Raw genomic sequence first — 21,664 nt, 5'->3', positions numbered from 1 at the left:
CCGCGAAGTAGTCAGCGCTATTTTTTGCAATTATAGTTATTTTAAGGCTGTAAAACCCCTCACTACACATTTTATACACTTTTCTCAAACAGGCATTAACATTTTCTCACTTTTCTCTCTTGTGTAAACACTCTTTTTTAATTCTGTGCGAGAAGATTATAAACAGACACACGCAGAACTCTCCCTTCGCTCACTGTCTCCGGAGGTACGGATGCGGGACCCACAAAGAATCCAAGTCCTCTCTCGTTGGCCACGGAGCTCTGCGGCTGCGGTCAACATCCGCATCAAAACAGCAAGTGTAGTCTCTGGACCTGTTGCCAGATTTGGCGCAATTCTGCACAGCAGACAGGAGGGCGGTGTGAGTGGCCCGTTGCTGCGTTTACTGAGCCAGCAGAAAGCACACCGGAGGCAGTGAGAGCAATCGCAGTGATGCCAACCGGTGCCGCGACCAGCCCGCCTGATAAGGACGCAGAACACAATGCGCCGTTAAAAAAAAGCATGCAAAATTGCACTAAAAAAAATCCACAAAACTGCGAGGCCGCGAAAAGTGAACCGCGTTATAGCGAGGGACCACTGTACTCTGAAAATGAATTAATAAAAATCACAGAAGATGAACCAGATTTTTTTGACAAAATTTATTGTCACTTAGTACTAATGCAATACCATATCTGTTATGGTCTGGACGCAGGTTGAGGAGCGGTCCAGCGTCTGACTGAACCCAGCGCTAAATAACCAGAAGCAGTTCCAAAAGAAACAAATTTATTTTCTTCCCACTGTGCTGTACACAAAATACAAAATAAATGAGTCTGGTGGGGTGAAGAGGCGGCGCGCTCTCCCAGCGCCTCAACGGATCGGAGCCCGAACGTTCTGGACTCAGGAGTTCCGCCGACACCCCCCAGGTGGCTTTTCCCAAGACTGTACTCTGTGAAGTAGGAACAGAGGTGAGGTTATTCAGTACTTTTATCAAGAAAAACTATTTAGAGGCACACTTATCAGCAACACGTTCAGGACTGATTTCAGGCTTAATTCAAAAGAACAGCTGCTCACAGTTTGTGGAGGATTATCAATCCGCACGCCACAGCCGCGAGGAGCAAACAAGACGATTCTCTTCAATACTTAAATTTAGCTGCGCAACAACGCCACGTTATATTCACAGATAAGCTTTTAAGGATAATCACCTCTGACGTGTGCTGACAGCGCTTGCCTCTCACCCTCGTCCTCCTTCACAGGCGCAATGTCAGCTTCCGGAGCGGCCCTCAGCGTCCTCAAACGGTCGTCACACGGTCGTATTCTCCGGCACTTAAGCCCAGATCACTGCTGGCTTAAATGCAGTTCTTCATCTCTTCATTGGTACCAGCTGAGAGTCCTTAGAACTGCACGTGAATGTCACAGGTGTCATAGATCATCCTGATTAGAGAATCGCACGTGAGTGCAACAGGTGCAGCAGATCACCGTGACAGAGGTGAGAGACTCTTCTGCAGCACATTCTCCCCAGAGATCAGCCCCAAACCACCTGGGAAGGAAAACAAACACAAAAACCGCAAAACAGTGTCCAGCCAAGCCCCCCAACACACAACAATATCATAGGAATACAATGAGGCAACAACAGGTGACTGTCGAGTGTCGACTCAGCCTTCTCATTGGATGGGGCGGGTCTGGCTGACAAGTTGGTGGGCCCAGGCCCACCCCTGCTTACGCGTAAGTCCAGAATATGCAAAAATATAGGGAAAATAGAAAATGTGTCAGTGTGAGGTGACAAATGAAGCTAGAGATGCACAACTAACACCAAATTGTAGCTGAATCTGTACTGATTCAGTAAGGTGTCATCAGATTTGATGTATCTTGAAATGTTATGGAGCTAGATCCAGAAGAAAACCGCCATTACCGAAAAATCGTTTTTATACAATAACTTTTGAACTAATAAAGACATAAAAGTGATTCCAAGTTCTAGTGGTATGTTTTCATGGTCAAGGATGTCAAATATAAAGGAAAGAAAAGTGTAGGTATCATAGTTTTGGTTGTAACACTGAATTGTTGAATAGATCACTGTGCCAAGGAGGGAATCTCTTTAGGGTCAGTTACCCTATGGCCTTGGCGGAGGTTTGCACTCTCTGAGTGCTTCTAGTTCTATTTGTGAAAATGCAAGAAAGGGACATTTCATTTTTCTTCCTTTTTTTAAACATCTGGACCACACTGAACTGAGTCCAGATCAAAAATGGCTGTCAGATCTGGACTGGTTATCCCAGAGACTAAGGTTTCTTTAGAAATCAGTCTACATGGATGTTTTGTGCTTGAAATAATCCCCACTGATCCCCAGATTTTAAAGATATAGTGATTTTTGACCTCTGGACCCGATCAGTCCAGAGGTGAAACACAAACAAATAAACAAACCAACAACAGCAAAACAGAGAAATGATACTTTTTTCATTTTCACAAATAGAATACAGCTTCCATGAATGTAAAAGTGCATTCCAAACAATATTAAGGCTTTATTTCAAATTTACAGGGTACCTGGATGTTGCTGGAGTTGTGACATCCCGTCTATAATTACAATGTTACATATTATAAAGCATTACATGAAGTTAGTTGTGGTTTCTTCTTGGTCGAGCTGAAAAACATGACTGTTGTGGGTCTGTCCAGTCCTCGTGTATTTGTTTGTCTCTGTGCCGGTGTCGCCAACCGAACGCCCCCCCCTAAAATCAGGCCCCCCTGCCTTCACTGCACATGCGTCATTTCAAAGCGTCAGCTGCGATCGACCGATTATCACCTCGTTTCTGCTCAAAACTGCACTCCAGTCATCATCTGTCTCAATGACAGGCATCTGACGCTTTTGTACAACAATCATTTCCACATAAATTCAGCATTATTTCGTAATAAAAGATGGCGGACCGGTCAGAGCGCAACAGCAGCGCGGCAGATGTGCTGCAGTGCCGACGTCATGTCAGAGCATCAGTAGCGAAATGAGGCGATTATCGTATCATTTCTATCGCCGTTTTAAGCAGAAATGAGGCGAGGAAGGAGACAGGAGGAAATTCTGGTAGAAAGCCAAGCTAACGTAGCAGCTGTACTCTCTGCTTTTGCGTTACGTTGAGTCCTCAACTCGCTCCCTTCCGGACACAAAGTTGTGATCTCCAGCATGGGAGGTAGACGTTCTAACCAGAAGGTCAGAACCCGGGTTCTGGTCTTGTGGCCAGAGAGTCCTTTTAGCTGAAGGGGAGTGAGGTTTACTGACTACTATAACACAGCGACTGCCGGCCTTCGTCACACTAACATTAGCATTAGCCTCACACTGGCAGCCTCAACACTGTCAGAACACGAAGAATCATCACCTGTATATGGATTTTAAATGAATGAATGAATGAATGAATTTTCATGCATGAACTTAACTGGGCTAGAGCCCCAGAGCCTTAAAAGATCAGGAGGTATCTCACGAGCATGCAAGAAATAAAGAAATAATAATAATAATAATAATAATAATAATAAAAATCACATTTCGTGATTTGTCAAATTTTCTGTCCATCAAGACTAATATTCTTCCTCTTCTTTTTCTGTCCAGTTTTTGAGTGACAGGTGGGGTTTGTGGTTCACTCGGTGAAAATGCTGGACAAGAAGACATTTTACAGTTTTCAGAGTGACACATAAAAGAAATGTTTGTGATGAGGAATTACTAAAAACTGTTCTAACGCTTACAGGATTCTTCAAAACTGGAAATGAAACAGAAGAAGTGTCAAACTTGTCAACAAGTGGATGCAGAGAGATAGCTGGCGGTGGCGATGGTGGGTAATATGTGTATGGGGGAAAAAACATGTAAATAAAGACATAATTATTCAGATGATTAAAAAACAATTAAATGTATATTAATCAAAACCACTGAATTTGGCATTGGAAGAATGACAGGTTACTGGAGCAGGAAGATGAGAGGAGGAAATTTCCATGGAAAACCAAGCAAACCTTAGCATTAGTCTTGCAGTGTATAACAATACCCTGACCAACACGAGATGTTCCTCACCGTCCTTGTGTTGCCAGACTTGTATGTGGCTCAAATATGGTTACTGTAAACTCCCAGAATGCTTATCATGTTTAATCTTTGATCTCGCAGCCACCCTTAATTTCACATTCTGTGTGAAAATTGATAGTTTACTTTTCCTGTTTAAATAAGGTTGCTAAAAATTACAATTAAATGACACAACAAAACATGCTTTATGTGTGTAAACTCAAATGTAAACGCAAATGCAAAACACATTTTTTTTATTCAAAATGTAATTTTGTCAGACTGGCAGTCTAACATGGCAGGTGTTACAGGGTACGGGTGGGGGAGCATAAGGTGTGCCATGTGTGGGCATTACACCTCTATACTCCCCCCAGAGCAACGAGTCCACCAAAGAAACTGCTGTTTTGGAGGGTCTGCAGGTAGCGCAGCCTCGGTGCTGCTGCAGTCTCTCCAGTCACAGCCGCCTCCTTCTGCATCAGCGGTGAGTTCTGGTGTCCCTCTGCAGCCGCCACCTGAAGAAGGAGCGAGTGAGAGAAAAGAAAGGAGAAAGAACAGGACAGAGGGTGAGGGATCACTGCTCAGACAATGATCTCAGACATGTGGCTAAAAAGAACTAAGAATAAAACATAAAACACAAACACGCAGGAATGTTGTGATATTTGATGGGACTTGAACACTTTACCTCGTCTGACACAGAGTTGTGCAGCTGCTGGGGACAGTTGGACATCCTGATCTCCACCTGCTGGATCTGGATCCCCCATTTCTCTGTGGTGGCCTCCAGAGTGGACTGAGAAGACACAACAACATGTCTATGTTTACATGCAGGAGACACGCCCACTAATAGAGTCGTACTACCAACACTACAGTATAGAGAAGAATGAGAGGGGAGCTGATTCTAGACCACTAGATCCTGAACAAGATGTCTGACAGCAGAACCTCCTCACACTGGTTCATCATCAGAGAGTCTAAAAGCTGGTGTACCTGTATGATGGAGGTGACCTCTTCCTGCTCTGACAGGATGTCACGCAGGCTCACTGTGCTCAGGACCTTCCTCACAGCAGTCTGAGCCAACAGCCGGATCGCCATGTGCACGTCGCAGACGTTGGTCACACACTTGGCAGCGTTCTGGACCCGGTAGCAGATCACACCATCAGTCCAAACCCGGACAAGATCTTCAGTCACAACCTGAAAGCAGCAGAGCAACAACAGCTGTTTTCTTCATGATCTGGATATGAATCAAGGAAACAATTATTTTCTTTAACAATATGAAACAAAATGTTTTGACTTTTACTGTCAAAAGTCACAAACTGATGCATATATTTTGAAAGAAAAATGTGTTTGATGTGAGAAATTGTAAAGACGTCCAGCTGAGATCCAGATGTGGTGAACTGTTGTATGTGCAGGTGCACTGTGCGCTCTAATGAGTGCTGCTCTAGTTTGAATGTGTTTTAAACGTCTCTGACTGTGACACACACTGATGTGTTGAGTGTAAGTGGACGTGTGTGTCGTACCTCCTGTGGTGGGATGTTGAAGGTGATGGTGCGGACGTCGACTCTCATCAACGTGTCCGTCCACGGCAGGACGAAGACCAACCCTGTGACATCACAAGAAGACAAACTAAAGCCACCGCAAACAAACACAGTCATGATGAAGCTTCTGCACGAATGTTTAAGAAACACTTCCAACCTGGTCCTCTGTTTCCTCCTCGCCAAACGCGTCCCAGGCGATAGATCACGGCCCGCTCATACGTGTGAATGACCTGTGCACAGAGAGAAACCACATCAGTGCTCACAAGTCAGTCTGTTCTTTATCTACGTTTATCCTGGAAGTGGACAGTGAGAGATGTTCAATCAGCTCATTTTCACAAAAAAGCTTTGATCACTTACAATATTTATCATTTAAAGACATTTAATTTAACACAAAACATATAAGTAAAGAAACATTATAGAGGATTAATGTGCAGAGCTGTAGAATAATAATAATAATAAAAAAACAGAATAAACATGAAGTCAGCCTCAATAAGTGACGTGATCAGACCAGCAGTTTGTCCTGCAGCCTGACGACTGCTTATCGACTGTCAATAATGATCAAAAACTGACCTTAAAGCACCTCCATATGGAGAGGGGCAGAGTGAACAGCAACATGAGGTAGGAGAGAAGCACCAAGAACCAATCACAGCAGCTCAAGACGCCATCAGGACTCTGCAAGACTGAAGGAAGGAAAATTTATTGACAGAACAAAATCAGTTCAACTCATTCAGCTCATCTGTGGAAATCAATTCAAGGAGTGATTTCATTAAAGACAATTAGAAACAGCAGCACACAAAACACATGAGGACAACAAGCAAACTCCACACAGAAAGGCCACAGGTGGGAATCAACCCCATGACCTTCTAACTGAGACAACAGTGCTAACCACTAACCCACCATGCTGCCCCCATTCACTTTTTATTTTATTGTGGCCGCCGTCTTTGTCTCTCAAAATGGTGATGACTGAAGTGATTGGAGGTTTATGTGATCACTGCTGTTTGTTTGTTTGTTTGTTTGTTTGTATACACAATGACTCAAACTGTAGATTCCAAAGAAAGAAAGACAAAAGAAAGATGTTTACAAGTCATTTTTTGTTTGTCCAACTCAAGTCTCTGGCCATCTGATGTGTCCTGAACACTACATTGTTCAGTTTTACTCAAATTCTGAATCCAAAGCTGTATGATGGCGCGTCCACCGAGGGAGGTCTTGGCTCCCGCAGAAAATGGTTCAATCTGGTGAAATCTGACTCTTTATTTGGACCCTTTTTTTTTTTTTGGTGACTGTGCAACATTAAATTTTATTTCAATATTTTTGAGGTAAGGCACTTGTTTGTTTAACCTGAACATGACCAGGAGAACTGTTACCATCATCAACAACATCATAACCTTCAGATTATTAAGGTTATGAGTTTTCATCACCCATTACAGGCGCACTCTGATTGGCTATCGGTTCCGTCTGCTTTTGCTTAAGGATGTAGGTATTCATGTATGACAGACTGGCGTCCTGTCCCGGGTGTGCCCCGCCTCACGCTCTATGACTGCTGGAATAGGCTCCAGCCCCCGGTGACCCTTAATTGGACTAAGCGGATGAAGATGAGTGTGTGTGTGTGTGTGTGTGTGTGTGTGTGTGTGTGTGTGTGTGTGTGTGTGTGTGTGTGTGTGTGTGTGTGTGTGTGTGTGTGTGTGTGTGTGTGTACACTCATCTGTGTGTAATGATAACAAATTTGATGATTATTATTTTTTTTAATCATCATTATATTTTAATTAGAATCACTTATACATTTGGACTATGTCTTAATTTCACGTCCTAACAATAGGTTTCCAGCCCCGTGGGGCTTGGACCCCTAAATTTCATCTGTGTCACCAGGACAGACAGGACTGGAGCCTTTTCATGGAAATGATGCGTTCAGTCTTCCTCCATTGTCCAGCAGATGGCGTCCACAAACACCATGAACCTTCACATGGTGAACCAAAAATTATGAAAATGTTTCCAAAGCCATCAAACCTCTAAAAAGCCTAAAATATGATCATTTTAAACATTATAAACCTCCCATGATAAACTGGTAAATGTGTGGATTACCTGTCTGATGTTTTTGTCGTCTCATTTTTTCCACTTTCTTTTGTGTCGTAGAGTTCCACAGTTGTAAACATTTTTGCTGAAAGTGAACCTCCTGCTTCCTGCTGACAGAATGAGCTCCTTCCCTGATCTCACATCTGATGTTAAGTCTTGTGCTTTGTTCGGCACAAAGCTTGCTCATTCATCATAAAGCTTGTTGTCATGACAACTGAGCAAGCTTTGTACATTGATGTCATAAAGCTTTGATGTCATAAAGCTATAATGTTTGAAGCACTTTACTGCTTTTCCTCTCAGATTGTAGTTGACAACAACGTTTACTTTGCCTCAGGATTAGTTTTAGTGTTTTTCAAACAAACATGAACATAATCCTTAACCATCAACAATAAGAAAACATACACACATTACATACATACATTACTATGTAATGTATGTATGTAATGTTAGGGTGACCCTTATTTGGTGACTTTTGAAATGTTTTGCTCCAGTGGCAGTTCTTCACTGAATTACTCCCTGGGCAAGACCCCCTCCGAGTCCCCCGCCCCCGGCCAAAAAAATTTGCACAAACAGCCATTTTTAAAAAATTGTTTTAAATTTTGTTATTAATATTTTACAAGTGCCCCTTCAGCTGAAATTGATATCAATAGACTGCAGGCTATGAAATAGCTCAAAACATCCATGAGTTGGAAATTTGAATAAACACGCCCTCACAGGTTAAATGTCTGTCATTAGACACTTTATGTAAATCCATCTTTCAGGGAGGAACAATTAGCTCTTTTATTAAGGTGCATTTAGCTAAATATTTAGCTTGATGTTTGTAAATATTAGGCTAAATGTGTAAATACTTAGTATTAGCTAATCTGCTAAAGTTTTTGGTTTGACAGAAATTTGATAATGTACTATTTGGCTTTTTTTCTCCTTAATTTTTGCTCTTCATCTGTGGGTCAAAAGAAATTCTAAACTAAAATATTACTAGCATCCCCATGCCAATGAAATCAAATGTGATTCTTTTTTCCCCTCAAATAAACCAGTTAATTATGACGATAAGCCTCATTTTAAATATTATTATTATTATTATTATTATTATTATTATTTTGTCAGTGTACATGACATTTAAAAGAGTTGCCAGCTGATGGAAATTTTTTGTAAAAACACATACTCTTGCAGGCACACAAAAAAGGGTCAGATTCAGTCACTTCAGCTCGTAATGTGAACACAGCATAAGTTCTTAAGCCGTCTTTACAAACAGGCAGGTTCTCCTTTCTGCAAACTTTTTTTTTTCCACAAGTGGGCAGTTTGTTCTCTCCGGTGACATTCAAACCCGTTCTTACATCTTGTCTGTCTGCTTTCAAAGGCTGCCTTCTTTGTTTTTGCTGGATGATCCGCGCACAGCAGGAGAGCACCTGTTCCCGGGTTCCTGTCGCACACCGAGAGGATTCGGCTGTGTCCAGCTCTGGACAATTCAGATAAACATGCAAGAATTATAGAGCTGTATTTATAATATTATGAATGAGATGTGCGTTATTTGGAAGAAAGTTGAGGTGTAACTGACTTTAGCCCATGAAGCAGCCCGTCTTTTCCCCTCCCTTACAAAGAGGTGAACTGTCCACTGCACGACCCTCCCAGTTTCTTTCACCTTCTCACTGCTTCTGTGAACTCTGACAGCAAGCAGGGCGCCTGCAGCTGCCTGCAGGGGGCGCCAATTTGCCAATTCCACACACAGTGACCAGAAAACCATTTTGCAGTGGACATTATTATTATTATTATTATTATTTATTTGTTTGTTTGTTTGTTTGTTTGTTTGTTTTTTCAATGCTCCTGCCCACGGTGCAGCCCCTCCAAAAATGGCGCCCCCCGCAGCAGCTCATATGGCCTGTACTGAAAACTGCCAATGTTTTGCTCTCACCCTTCTAAATGAACCACTATAATGAAAAGCTCAAGTATACAATATATATACAGTATATTAAAACAGAATACAATGATGTGCAAATCCTCCTCAACCCATATTCAATTGAATACACCACAAAGACAAGACATTTAATGTTCAAACTGATAAAATGTATTGATTTTGTGCAAATATTTGCTCATTTTGAAATGGATGCCTGCAACACGTTTCAAAAAAGCTGGGACAGTGGTATGTTTACCACTGTGTTACCTCACCTTTCCTTCTAACAACACTCAATAAGCGTTTGGGAACTGAGGACACTAATTGTTGACGCTTTGTAGGTGGAATTCTTTCCCATTCTTGCTTGATGTACGACTTCAGTTGTGCAACAGTCCGGGGTCTCTGTTGTCGTATTTTTTCGCTTCATAATGTGCCACACATTTTCAATGGGCAACAGGTCTGGACTGCAGGCAGGCCAGTCTAGTACCCGTACTCTTTTACTACAAAGCAACACTGTTGTAACACATGCAGAATGTGGTTTGGCATTGTGTCGCTGAAATAAGCAGGGACGTCCCTGAAAAATGCATTGCTTGGATGGCAGCATGTGTTGCTCCAAAACCTGGATGTACCTTTCAGCATTGATGGTGCCATCACAGATGTGCCATGGGCAATAACACACCCCCATACCATCACAGATGCTGGCTTTTGAACTTGCACTGGTAACAATCTGGATGGTCTTTGTCCTCTTTTGTCCGGAGGACACGACGTCCATGATTTCCATAAACAATTTGAAATGTGGACTCGACTCATCAGACCACAGTACACTTTTCCACTTTGCATCTGTCCATTTCAAATGACCTGGGGCCCAGAGAAGGCGGCGGCATTTCTGGATGCTGTTGACGTATGGCTTTCGCTTTGCATGCTGGAGTTTTAACTTGGACTTGTAGATGTAGCGATGAACTGTGTTAACTGACAATGGTTTTCTGAAGTGTTCCTGAGCCCACGCATTAAGATCGTTTACACAATGATATCAGTTTTTAATGCAGTGCCACCTGAGGGATCGAAGGTCATGAACATTCAGTGTTGGTTTTCAGCCTTGCCGCTTATGTGTAGGAAGTTCTCCAGATTCTCTGAATCTTCTAATTATATTATGGACTGTAGATGATGGAATCCCTAAATTCCTTGCAATTGAACAATGAGAAACATTATTCTTAAACTGTTGGACTATTTTTTCACACAGTTGTTCACAAAGTGGTGATCCTCATCCCATCTTTGCTTGTGAATGGCTGAGACTTTTGGGGATGCTCCTTTTATACCCAATCATGACACTCACCTGTTTCCAATTAGGTGTTCTTTGAGCATTCATCAACTTTACCAGTCTTTTGTTTCCCTGTCCCAACTTTTTGAAATGTGTTGCAGGCATCCATTTCAAAATTAGCAAATATTTGCCCAAAAACAACAAAGTTAATCAGTTTGAACATTAAATATCTTGTCTTTGTGGTGTATTCAATTGAATATAGATTGAAGAGGATTTTCAAATCATTGTATTCTGTTTTTAATTTACATTTTACACAATGTCCCAACTTCATTGGAATTGGGGTTGTATTTAGGGTGTGCTCAACACAACTGATAACAAATATACTGCCCGCAAAAGACATTATAGACTTTAATAGATACACACAAAATGCTGTTGAACATGGCAAAAACCAGTGCAATGATATATATGAGATGCTAAGTTTGTCTTGCTCTCTCCAGCAGAAGAGCTTGAGGTTGAGTCCTCTAAGATGCAACTGCTTGTCAGGACGGGCAGCTGCCCGGCACCCGGAGCAGCTGGACCCACAAAGCAGACTCCCAGACTCGGCTTAGGGGTGAGAGAAATCATGGTCTTTATTCCAGGCAGGGTCAGGGTCAGGCAGATACGTAGCCATGGACGAGCAGGGTTCAGTGGCATGAGCAAAGAAAGTCATCAGAGACGAGGCCAGAGGTGTCGTCGAGGAGAACAGAGCAAAAAACACGGTACACGGCAAGGCAAAAATCAGGACTGAAAACAAGAGGCTAGAATGTGTGCAAAGACAACAAACTGGCAGGAGTGATGGCTGGGACAGGTGACAGGTGTTAACTAGGTGTAGGTGAGGAACAATTGAGAAAGGGGGCGTGGCTGCTGGACAAAGATTGTGCACTGCGCAAGATAGTGAGGGAGGACCATACAAGGTGGAGTAATGTGAGATACAAAGATGCGTGAATAGGTGCCAAGAGTGTGAGTGAAAGAAAACACAAAGCAAACACAAAGCAGACAGAATCAAACTGAGAGACCCAGATACGAGGCGGGTGCAGTGATGTGAACTTAATCAGATGGGCGTGAGGGAAACAGAGCTCTGAACTGAGCAAAAACAGAATATAATAGGACTATGGACAGGAACAAGAATCAGGCATGACCATGAGAACTAAAAGCAAACCGAGATATAATGAGTACAAGGAAGAAACTACATGAGAACTGATCAGGGAATAAATGGAAAATAAATACTAAAGCAAAACTAAACTGGAACTGACTAATAATGAAAAGAAAATAACTAAATCAAAGCTGGGGCACGTGAAGGGAAAGAGGGAAAAACCGAATCAAAGCCCAGATCAACCTATGACGTGACACTTCTGCCAACTAGATCAGCTTCATGTTGCTGTTTCTCATTCCACCATTCTTCTGTTTTGCTTTGGATTTTGCAAGTTCCTGCTTTGACAGCTTTATACCTACTCCTGCCATAATTCCATGCCTGCTTTTCTCACTCTGTACTTCCAGATATTCTGTCTTCCTCAGTGGTGATCATCATTAGTGCATCATGGTGTTTGATATCAAAAAGATTATTAAATGTCTCTTTGAACTGTTCTTCTTTCTCCTTTTGCATTTCACTTTCTCGCCTGTTATTTTTCTTCAAAGCCTCCCATTTTCCTACAAGGTCTTCTAGAGCAGTGGTGTCCAAAGTATTCCAGAAATGGTCAAGAGAGTGCAGGTTTTCTTTGCAGCCACTAGATCTAGCCAGGGATTTTCATTGATGAACTCATCCCATCTGTTCAAAGTGATGTTAATCAGTGAAATCACCTGCTGGAGTCAGTGGCTGCAAAGAAAACCTGCACTCTCTTGGCCCTTTCTGGAATACTTTGGACACCACTGTTCTAGAGCCTTCTCTGCATGGTGGAAGGGTAGAATGGGAATCCGGGAACTTTCCCAAAAGTGTTGTACCTCCTTACATTCTGCACTGCTGCATCATTTCTTAGTGCCCTTTTGCCCCATTCTGTACAAACACACTCTGAGTACGTCACCAACAGATGGCAGCTTGCACCCTGTCAGACAGTCCTTCTTTCTTTCGAGCAAGTAAACTTCATCTTGCTTGCATAAAGTGGCCATAGTCATGAATAAATCATAAATGGAAGAAACTACAACACCCATTCTCAACAAAACCTTGAAGTACCTGAAAAACAGAAAACTGGAAAACATTCCTGGATTGAGCATACCCCAAATGAGGATAAAAATTTCAGAGATATTAGTTTCTACCAACGGTGAATCAAATTAGAGGGTGAGAGGTCAACAATTCTCAAAAAAAAAAAAAAAAAGCATCATATTAGACTTTTCAGAGTGACACATAAAAGAAATGTTTGAAGAGAGAAAGAGCTTCGTGATGAGGAATTACTAAAAACCGTTCTAAAGTTTACAGGATTCTTCAGAACTGGAAATGAAACAGAAGACGTGTCAAACTTGTCAATAAGTGGATGCAGAGAGAAAACTGGCAGCAGCAATGGTGGGTAATAGTCAGTGGTGGGCACAGCTAACCAAAAGTTAGCTTCAATAACCATTAATCCGATAACTGTAAAGTTATCTTTTATTTATTTATTAATTTATTTTCCCCCCTGTCTGCATATATGAGGTCTGTCAGAAAAGTATTGGACCTTTTTATTTTTTGCAAAAACCATATGGATTTGAATCACGTGTGATTGCATCAGCCAAGCTTGAACCTTCATGCGCATGTGTGATTCATGCCTGTCGGTTGCGTCATTCGCCTGTGAGCAGGCTTTGTGTGAGCAGTGGTCCACCCCTCTCGTCGGATTTTTATTGCGAATAAATGTCTGAATGATTTGGCGCTTTACTGCATCAATTTTTACCAGAAACTGTGAGAGACCTCCAGGTGGACACCATTCGGAAAATTCAGATGGCTTTCAGGGACCATTTTATGGGGATTACACAGATTAAGGAGTGCTCCAGCCGGTTTAAAGACCGCCCACAGCGTCTGAGAGCATGGCGCACTCCGACAGGCTGACACCCCGCTGAAACAACCAGATCATTTCCAGCGTGAAGGCTTTGTTGATCCGGGACGTTGTCTGACTTCCACAAAAAAGGCATAAGGTGTGGACATTAGCACTTTTTCGGCACATTCCACTGTTACAGGAGTTTTTTTCATGCTTTGTGCCATGCGGCTCCGCCGCGACGCGCAGAATTCCTCCGCATGTCTGTCTCAATGTGCCGAAAAAGTGCTGATGTCCACGTCTTCCGCAATTCCTGTGCTAGTCAGAGGACGTCCCGGATAAAACACACCATCCAGTTTAGAAATGAATGGCACATTCCACTGTTACAGGAGTTTTTGTCATGGAAAGAGGAGCGGAGGAATCCCACGCATTGCGGCGGAGCCACATGGCGCAAAGCAACGCTGTGATGAAGCCTCACAGGACATGTTGGGGCATGTCCAGCTCATGCACAATTTCTCGGATAGTCACACGACTAAAAAGCCACCGACAGCCATCTGAAATCCATCTCAAAGCCGTCCTGTGAGACCAACACGGAGGTGGTTTTGTCCCACGCAATGAGCGGCACGGTGGCACATCCGTCCGCTTCTTTTTCCATGAAAAAAACTCCTGTAACAGGGGAATGTGCCGAAAAAGTGCTGATGTCCATGCCTTATGCCTTTTTTGTGGAACTCAGACGACGTCCCGGATCAACAAAGCCTTCACGTTGGAAATGATCTGGTTGTTTCAGCGGGGTGTCAGCCTGTCGGAGTGCGCCGCGCTCTCAGACGCTGTGGGCGGTCTTTAAACCGGCTGGAGCACTCCTTAATCTGTGTAATCCCCATAAAATGGTCCCTGAAAGCCATCTGAATTTTCCGAATGGTGTCCACCTGGAGGTCTCTCACAGTTTCTGGAAAAATTTTATGCAGCAAAGCTCCAAATCGTTCAGACATTTATTTGCAATAAAAATCAAACGAGAGGGGTGGACCACTGCTCACACAAAGCCTGCTCACAGGCGAATGACGCAACCGACAGGTGTGAAAAAACTCACGCATGCGCACGAAGGTTCAAGCTTGGCTGATGCAATCACACGTGATTCAAATCCATATGGTTTTTGCAAAAAATAAAAAGGTCCGATACTTTTCTGACAGACCTCGTATAGTAATGGTAAATGCCACACTGGCAGAGCCATTTATGAACATTAATACCCATATATGCAATTTATTCCTGCAAGACAAAAGGTATGTAGTGTGTGAGTGAATGTGGTGTGTGTGTGTGTGACCCCCATCCGCCCTTCCCAATCAGCCTCCAACAGCCTACTCAAAGCCAACTGAAAACTTCTATCAGAAATGGCCGACCACCAAAACAACACAAAGACAGACAAGAACGAGAGATGAGTGGTGAAGACAATAACTGTGACGTGAGACATCGAGGAGACGGGTCCCCAACCATACAACATACCATGACAAACAACCACACATGAACAAACAGTGACAGTCTGTTGTCTAATTACTACTGTGGCTGGTGTGTTGGACCAAGAGAAGAGTACAGAAACTTACCATATGACATAGACCACTCCGGCACGTCAGAAGCCATGCGACCGGCTGCGAGCACCGACGGAAATGGGTCCAGGACGCAGGGCCCGGGGGGAACCAGGAGAAAAAGGGCAGCGGGAGGGCACAGGGGCCAGGAAAGGCAGCCCCCAGAGCCACCGGGCAGCATGGCAAACCAACAGGGGAGCAGCCCGATGGCGCCAGAACACACCCCGACACCACCCCTCCACACGGAGGCACAGGGAACAGCCCCATATCCAAGGGATGCACACAGGGTGCTGGCATAGGCCCACCAATAGGGGGAGCCCCAGAACCACACCAACAGGGCCACAGCTTTGGTTTGTTTGTTTATTCCAAGTCAACATAATATATATAAACAATAATATAAACAATATAAACAAATAGTACAGTTTTATGTACACACTTGACACTGTTCATAAAATGGTGAAAAGAAAAAAGAAAATTAATAAACACACACACACACACACACACACACACACACACACACACACACACACACACACACACACACACACATATACATATACATACACATATATACATATATATATACACATACATACAACAGAGGACCAGACAAGACACACAAGGAACACATATCGTTGGATTTATTATGATGATTATTATTACTGTTGTTGTTTACCCTGCTTAGTTTGAGGCATTGAGATGAGTGCATTAAAACCACAGGTCCTTGGTGAGGACCTGTTAAAATATGGGGTCGTATGAAGTGCAATTAAAACCACAGGTCCTTGGTGAGGACCTGTTAAAATATGGGGTCGTATGAGGTGCAATTAAAACCACAGGCCCGTGGTGAGGACCTGCTAAAGCATGAGGTCGTATGAGGTGCAATTAAAACCACAGGTCCTTGGTGAGGACCTGCCAAAGCATGGGGTCGTATGAGGTGCAATTAAAACCACAGGTCCTTGGTGAGGACATGCTAAAGCATGGGGTTATATGAGGTGCATTATGAGGTCGTATGAGGTGCAATTAAAAACACACATTCTTGGTGAGGACCTGCTAAAGCATGGAGTCATATGAGGTGCAATTAAAAAACACAGGACCTTAGTGAGGTAATATGCTAAGGTTATCCCAAGACGTTACTACCCACTGGTCCTGCTAAATTTTGATGTTGGTGCATTAAAATGGCAGGTCTGACGGTGAGATGGTTTCTCAAGGCAGGGGGCTACCCTGGAGTACCATCCCTAGAGACCTGCCAGGTGTGAATATAGAGATTTGGATGGTCATGGATACTAAGACAGAACGGAACCAGCAGCATGACAGATGGCTCACAACACCACAGAAGGACAAACACACACACAAACAACAAGGACAAACACACAAACAAACATGTTGGTTATCAATCTAATCTGTGTTATATTCATATTACTATATAATATAAATAGATATTTCATTAAGCCACTTGGTGATGTGTCGTGTGCCAATGCCATTGCCAGGTACCACAGTGGGCACGAGTGTAACTGGGAGCAGCAGCGTGAAGGCCTCGCTCTTTGGAAAACCTTTATTTGTCTTCGACTGTGTTCACTGCAGCGTTGAAACTGGGCGTTGTGAATTAGCTAGCCACCGTCATGTTTGTAGTTGTATTCACTGAGTCACCGGTGTTGTTCAGACTCTGGCTTCTCACCTGCAGTGAAAGATGGAGAGCCAGCAGCAGCACAACCACAAAAACCAGACACAGCTTCATCTTAACACAGTCAGCATTAAGACCCAATGCCCACTCTGGATCCTCTAATCACATATATAATCAATAACACACTATAATATAGGCAGTTATTTATATTGTTTTACATTCCTGAAAATGTTCTAATTTTATTTTTAATCGTATATAATCATGACCCTCCAAGAGATTTTGTCATGGAAAGCCGCGCGGAGGCTTCGCGCGTCACGACCGATTTGCTGATGAAGCGAGACAAAGGAACACCACCGTTTCGGAGTGTTAGAGGACAAGTTGGGACATGTCCAGCTCTCCACAAGTTCTTTTATACTCACTCAACTGGTAAGCACTGAAAGCCGAGATAGACATGTCCCAACTTGTCCTCTAACACTCCGAAACGGAGGTGTTCCTTTGTCTCGCTTCATCAGCAAATCGGTCGTGACGCGCGAAGCCTCCGCGCGGCTTTCCATGACAAAATCTCTTGTTGAAAGTGAAATCTGCCGGAAAATGGCTGATGTCCAGGTCTTGTGATAACCAGAGAAAGAGCACACGACGGTCTCGTATCCACAGAACCATCAGCTTAGAAATGATCCAGTGGTTTGTGCCGCATTGTCGCAGCTCGCAGCGCAGCGCACCGACCGTCCTTAAAGGGGTCCTTAAAGCTGTAGTTAAAGTCCTTATTCTCTGTGAAGCCCGTAAAATTTTCACTGAAAGCCAGATAAATTTTTCGAATGGTTTCTAGGTGCCAGTCTCTAACAGCTTCTGAAAAAATTCTGATGGAAAAAAAGTCCTTTTCATTCCGCCATTTCCAGACAATGAAAATCCGACGAGGGGGCGGGACCACTCCTTCCACAAGGCGTGCTCACAGGCGAATGACGTCACCGACAGGCGTGGAAAAACTCACGCATGCGCACAAGGGTTCAAGCATGTCTGATGTAAAAACATATGAATGAAATCCATATAGTTTTTGAAAAAAATAAAAAGGTACGATACTTTATGGACAGACCTCATATGTAACCTTGTTAGTAACTGAGACACTTTTAGAAACTTTACTTTGTATGTGTCTGATGTGTGCTTTCCAGGTTAATTTGCTGTCTATAGTTATTCCTATATTTGGGTTCATCAAATAAACATTGAAATCTCCACAGATAAATATTTTTTGTTACCTATTGTGGAAAATGTTTTTTCCACCCACTCTGTAAAACAATTCCAGACTTGAACCAGGTGACCTGTATAAGCAACTTACAATAATATTTTTCTTTTTTGCATTGAGTATCTCTACTGTTATGCATTCTAATGTGTCATATATTGTCATTGTCATATTTCCTATTACTTTAATGTTATTGTGGACATATACGAGGTATCTTATAAAACTAACCGGCAGTTTTATAAAACAAAAAAAAACTATATGGATTTGAATGACATGCGATTACACCAATCATGCTTGAACCCTCGTGCGCATGCGTGAGTTTTTTCACACGTGTCGGTGACGTCATTTCCCTGTGGGCAGGCTTTGAGGCCCTCTCGGCTGAATTCCTTTGTTTGAGACGCTGCTCGAGACGGCGCGCGTTGCTTTATCAAACTTTTTTCAGGACCTGTGAGGGATATCCGAGTGGACACTATTCGAGAAATTCAGCTGGTTTTCGGTGAAAAGTTTAATGGCTGATGAGAGATTATGGGGTGTTTCTGTCGCTTTAAGGACTTCCCACGGAGCGGGACGTCGCACAGCGCTCCCAGGCGACGTCGTCTGGCTGTTTCGAGCTGAAATCATCCTAATTTAAGGCTCTGTTGACCCAGGATGTCGTGAGAGAACAGAGAAGATTCAGAAGAGGCTGGCATGAGGAGTTTATGCGGACATTCCACTGTTAAAGGTCATTTTGTAATGAAAGAACGTGCGCACAAATTCGCCGAGTCGTTTCCGTGACGATGCCGCAAATCTGTGTGCGCCGCGACAGGAAAAACACCTCCGTGTTGAAAACCATTTGTAAAATTCAGGCGGCTTTTGATGGCTTTCAACAAGTGAGTAACTGAGAAATTGTTTAACAGTTGGGCATGTTCCAACTTGCCCGTTAAGGTTTCCAACGGAGGTGTTTTTCCTGTCGTGACCCCCCGCGGTCGGGTGCGGCCCGACATGCGACTCTGCCCGCACGTTCTTTCATTACAAAATGACCTTTAACAGTGGAATGTCCACATAAACTCCTCGTGCTGACTTCTTCTGAAAGTTCTATGTTCTCTGACGACTTACTGGGTGAACAGAGCCTGAAATGTGGACGTTTTCAACTTGAAACGGAGAGACGCTGCCGCCTCGGAACGCAGATCGCCGTCAGGTGCCGTGGGCCGTCCTTAAAGTGACACTACCAGACCAAAATCTCTCATCAGCCGTTAAAATTTTTACAGAAAACCAGCTGAATTTATCGAATGGTGTCCACTCAGTTGTGCCTTACAGTTTTGAAAAAATTTTGATCAAACAAAGCAGCAGTCTCTGAGCCATTCCTAAACAATGAAAAAAATCGACGAGAGGGTGGACCACTCCTCACTCAAAGACTGCCCACAGGCGAATGACGTAACCGACAGGCGTGAAAAAACTCTTGCATGCCCACGAGGGTTCAAGCATGTCTGATGTAATCACACGTGATTCAAATCCATACGGTTTTTGAAAAAAATAATAAGGTCGGATACTTTTCTAATAGACCTCGTATAGCAACTCCACCTCTCATTTTATTTCCTTTGTTTACATAGTTCAAACTATAACCTTCTAACTCAAAATCTATGCCTTTATCCTCATTAAACCATGTTTCTGAAATCGCAATAATGTGAAATGGCTGGGTAAATTGTTGTAAATATTCTTTGATGTGGATGAGACTATACATGCTCCTACTATTGAAATGAATAATTGAGAGTTTCCCTTTGGAGTCAACAAAATAGTTATAATCATCTTCAGATAAATATTTGCAATCTATCCATCCATTTTCTTCCTCTTTATCCGGAGTCGGGTCGCGGGGGCAGCAGCTCAAGCAAAGCCGCCCAGACCTCTCGATCCACACACACCTCCCCCAGCTCCTCCGGGGGAACCCCAAGGCATTCCCAAGCCAGCCGAGAGATGTAGTCCCTCCAGTGTGTCATGGGTCTTCCCCGGGGCCTCCTCCCAATGGGACGTGCCCGGAACACCTCTCCAGCGAGGCGTCCAGCGGGCATCCGGAAAAGATGCCCGAGCCACCTCAACTGAATCCTTTCGACGTGGAGGAGCAGCGGCTCGACTCCGAGCTCCTCCCGAGCAATCTATTGGGTTGGATAATAAAAACAGGTTGTTATCAGGATCTAATCCATCTTCCAAATCTAATGCCCTACAATCAATGTACTCAAATGATTTCAGTTCCAAGTGTCCATAGTCCAGAATCCTTTGTTGTATCCCTGCATCATTTTCTTCCATTTTGAAGAATTATTGTTGGATGTCATTATATCGGTGCAATACAGTTATGTTTTATCCTCATTCGTATTTTTTTAGGTCTTCTATGTCTTTGATGACAAGTACCTTGGCTTCCTCAGGTGTACCTTTAAGTTTAATGTATACTTTGCAGTTCATAACCCATGTGTTCTGTATTTTGTTTTGTTTCCATAAATATCTGGCTTTCTTAGCAACGTCCGCATTCCTTTTTGTTAAGTGGTCGTTCAAGTAAACATTCGTGCCCTTTAGCTTTTTCCCTTGTTTCATTAGTGCAATTTGTTTTTCCTGTTTACAAACCTCAAGATCACAGCTGGCGTGTTGTTGTCCCTATCTGGCAGTGGGTGGCAAGCCTCGATGGTATCCACGTCCAGATTAATGTCTCTGGTTGTGAGAAAAGCTGCCACTTGTTGTTCCACAGAGCTCATCTCCAGCTCGCCGGCTCTGTCCTCGCTGTCTGTGGTCACAGCATGCGCGTATGACCGGGATTTTAACTTCAACCCGGTCATTCCTAATGTCCTCATTTTCCTCCATTAATGTTTTTTTTCGGTGGCATGACAAGAAGAAGACTGAGTTAGCGGCTAACCGATAGCTAACCTTTAGCTTCTGCTCACCAAACTGCATAAAATGACACCCAAATTTACACACAGAGGTTTAATCAGTGTCCGAGCTTAACAGCAAATATCCACAATCCTTACTCGTAATCCTTAATCGTCCAAAATATTTCTGTAAACAAGTACTTATGACACAATTCAAAAATGACGCGCAACCATACACTGGAAACCACCTTGAAGGCGGAAGCGAGTGGCGGCAAGGACAGGGGGCAAAGGAGTCACCGCAACCAAATCCAAAGTATAAGTTCGGGACCACCAAGACATACAAGGGTGGGGCCCAGCCCCCAGACAAGAGGCGAGGCCCAACCCTGAGGCCAGGAAGAACACAAGGCCCCCCGACAGCCAGGCCGCCAGCGCAGCCAGCAGGGCCCCCCAAACCCCTTGAGCCGGATCCCACCACAAACACCAAAGCCCATGATCAGGAGACCGCCCGAGCAAGAGCGGGGTCCACCGCGCGGAGACCATGGCCCCCATCCCTCCAGCAGCCGCCAACCCCCCAGTGCCAACAGCTGCGCCCCACCACCACCACCCACACCCACAACGGGCCGCAGAACCCCGGGCCCCACAGGCCCAGAGCAGGGCCACAGAACCACAGCAGAACCGGCGAGGCAGACC

At 43.7% G+C, this 21,664-nt stretch overlaps 1 protein-coding gene across 1 annotated transcript; it reads right to left on the bottom strand.

Moving 5' to 3' along the window:
* Window positions 1-4,350: 4,350 nt before the first annotated feature.
* On the bottom strand, window positions 4,351-20,944 carry LOC117515922 (erythrocyte band 7 integral membrane protein-like). The gene is made up of 8 exons (XM_034176741.1): window positions 20,736-20,944; window positions 8,925-9,046; window positions 6,091-6,200; window positions 5,678-5,750; window positions 5,503-5,585; window positions 4,973-5,176; window positions 4,674-4,778; window positions 4,351-4,503 (listed from the first exon to the last, which is right to left on the bottom strand). Exons 1-8 carry the CDS (start codon window positions 20,942-20,944, stop codon window positions 4,351-4,353), a joined length of 1,059 nt encoding a protein of 352 aa, XP_034032632.1.
* Window positions 20,945-21,664: the final 720 nt, after the last annotated feature.

Source organism: Thalassophryne amazonica, chromosome 1, assembly GCF_902500255.1.
Source record: "Thalassophryne amazonica chromosome 1, fThaAma1.1, whole genome shotgun sequence".
NCBI classification, from domain to species: domain Eukaryota; kingdom Metazoa; phylum Chordata; class Actinopteri; order Batrachoidiformes; family Batrachoididae; genus Thalassophryne; species Thalassophryne amazonica.
Note: the sequence above shows the minus strand (reverse complement) of the source record. Positions and strands in the feature narration are given on the sequence as shown.

What these genes read in the sequence shown, in the direction of transcription:
- LOC117515922 (XM_034176741.1), bottom strand. Translation starts at nt 20,944, where the DNA reads ATGACCGGGTTGAAGTTAAAATCCCGGTCATACGCGCATGCTGTGACC. An exon ending in ACGCCAGCTGTGATCTTGAG is followed by an intron (nt 9,047 to 20,735) that starts GTTTGTAAACAG and finishes TGAATTGTCCAG; the next exon opens with AGCTGGACACAGCCGAATCC. An exon ending in TCAACATCCCACCACAGGAG is followed by an intron (nt 5,177 to 5,502) that starts GTACGACACACA and finishes TGCTGCTTTCAG; the next exon opens with GTTGTGACTGAAGATCTTGT.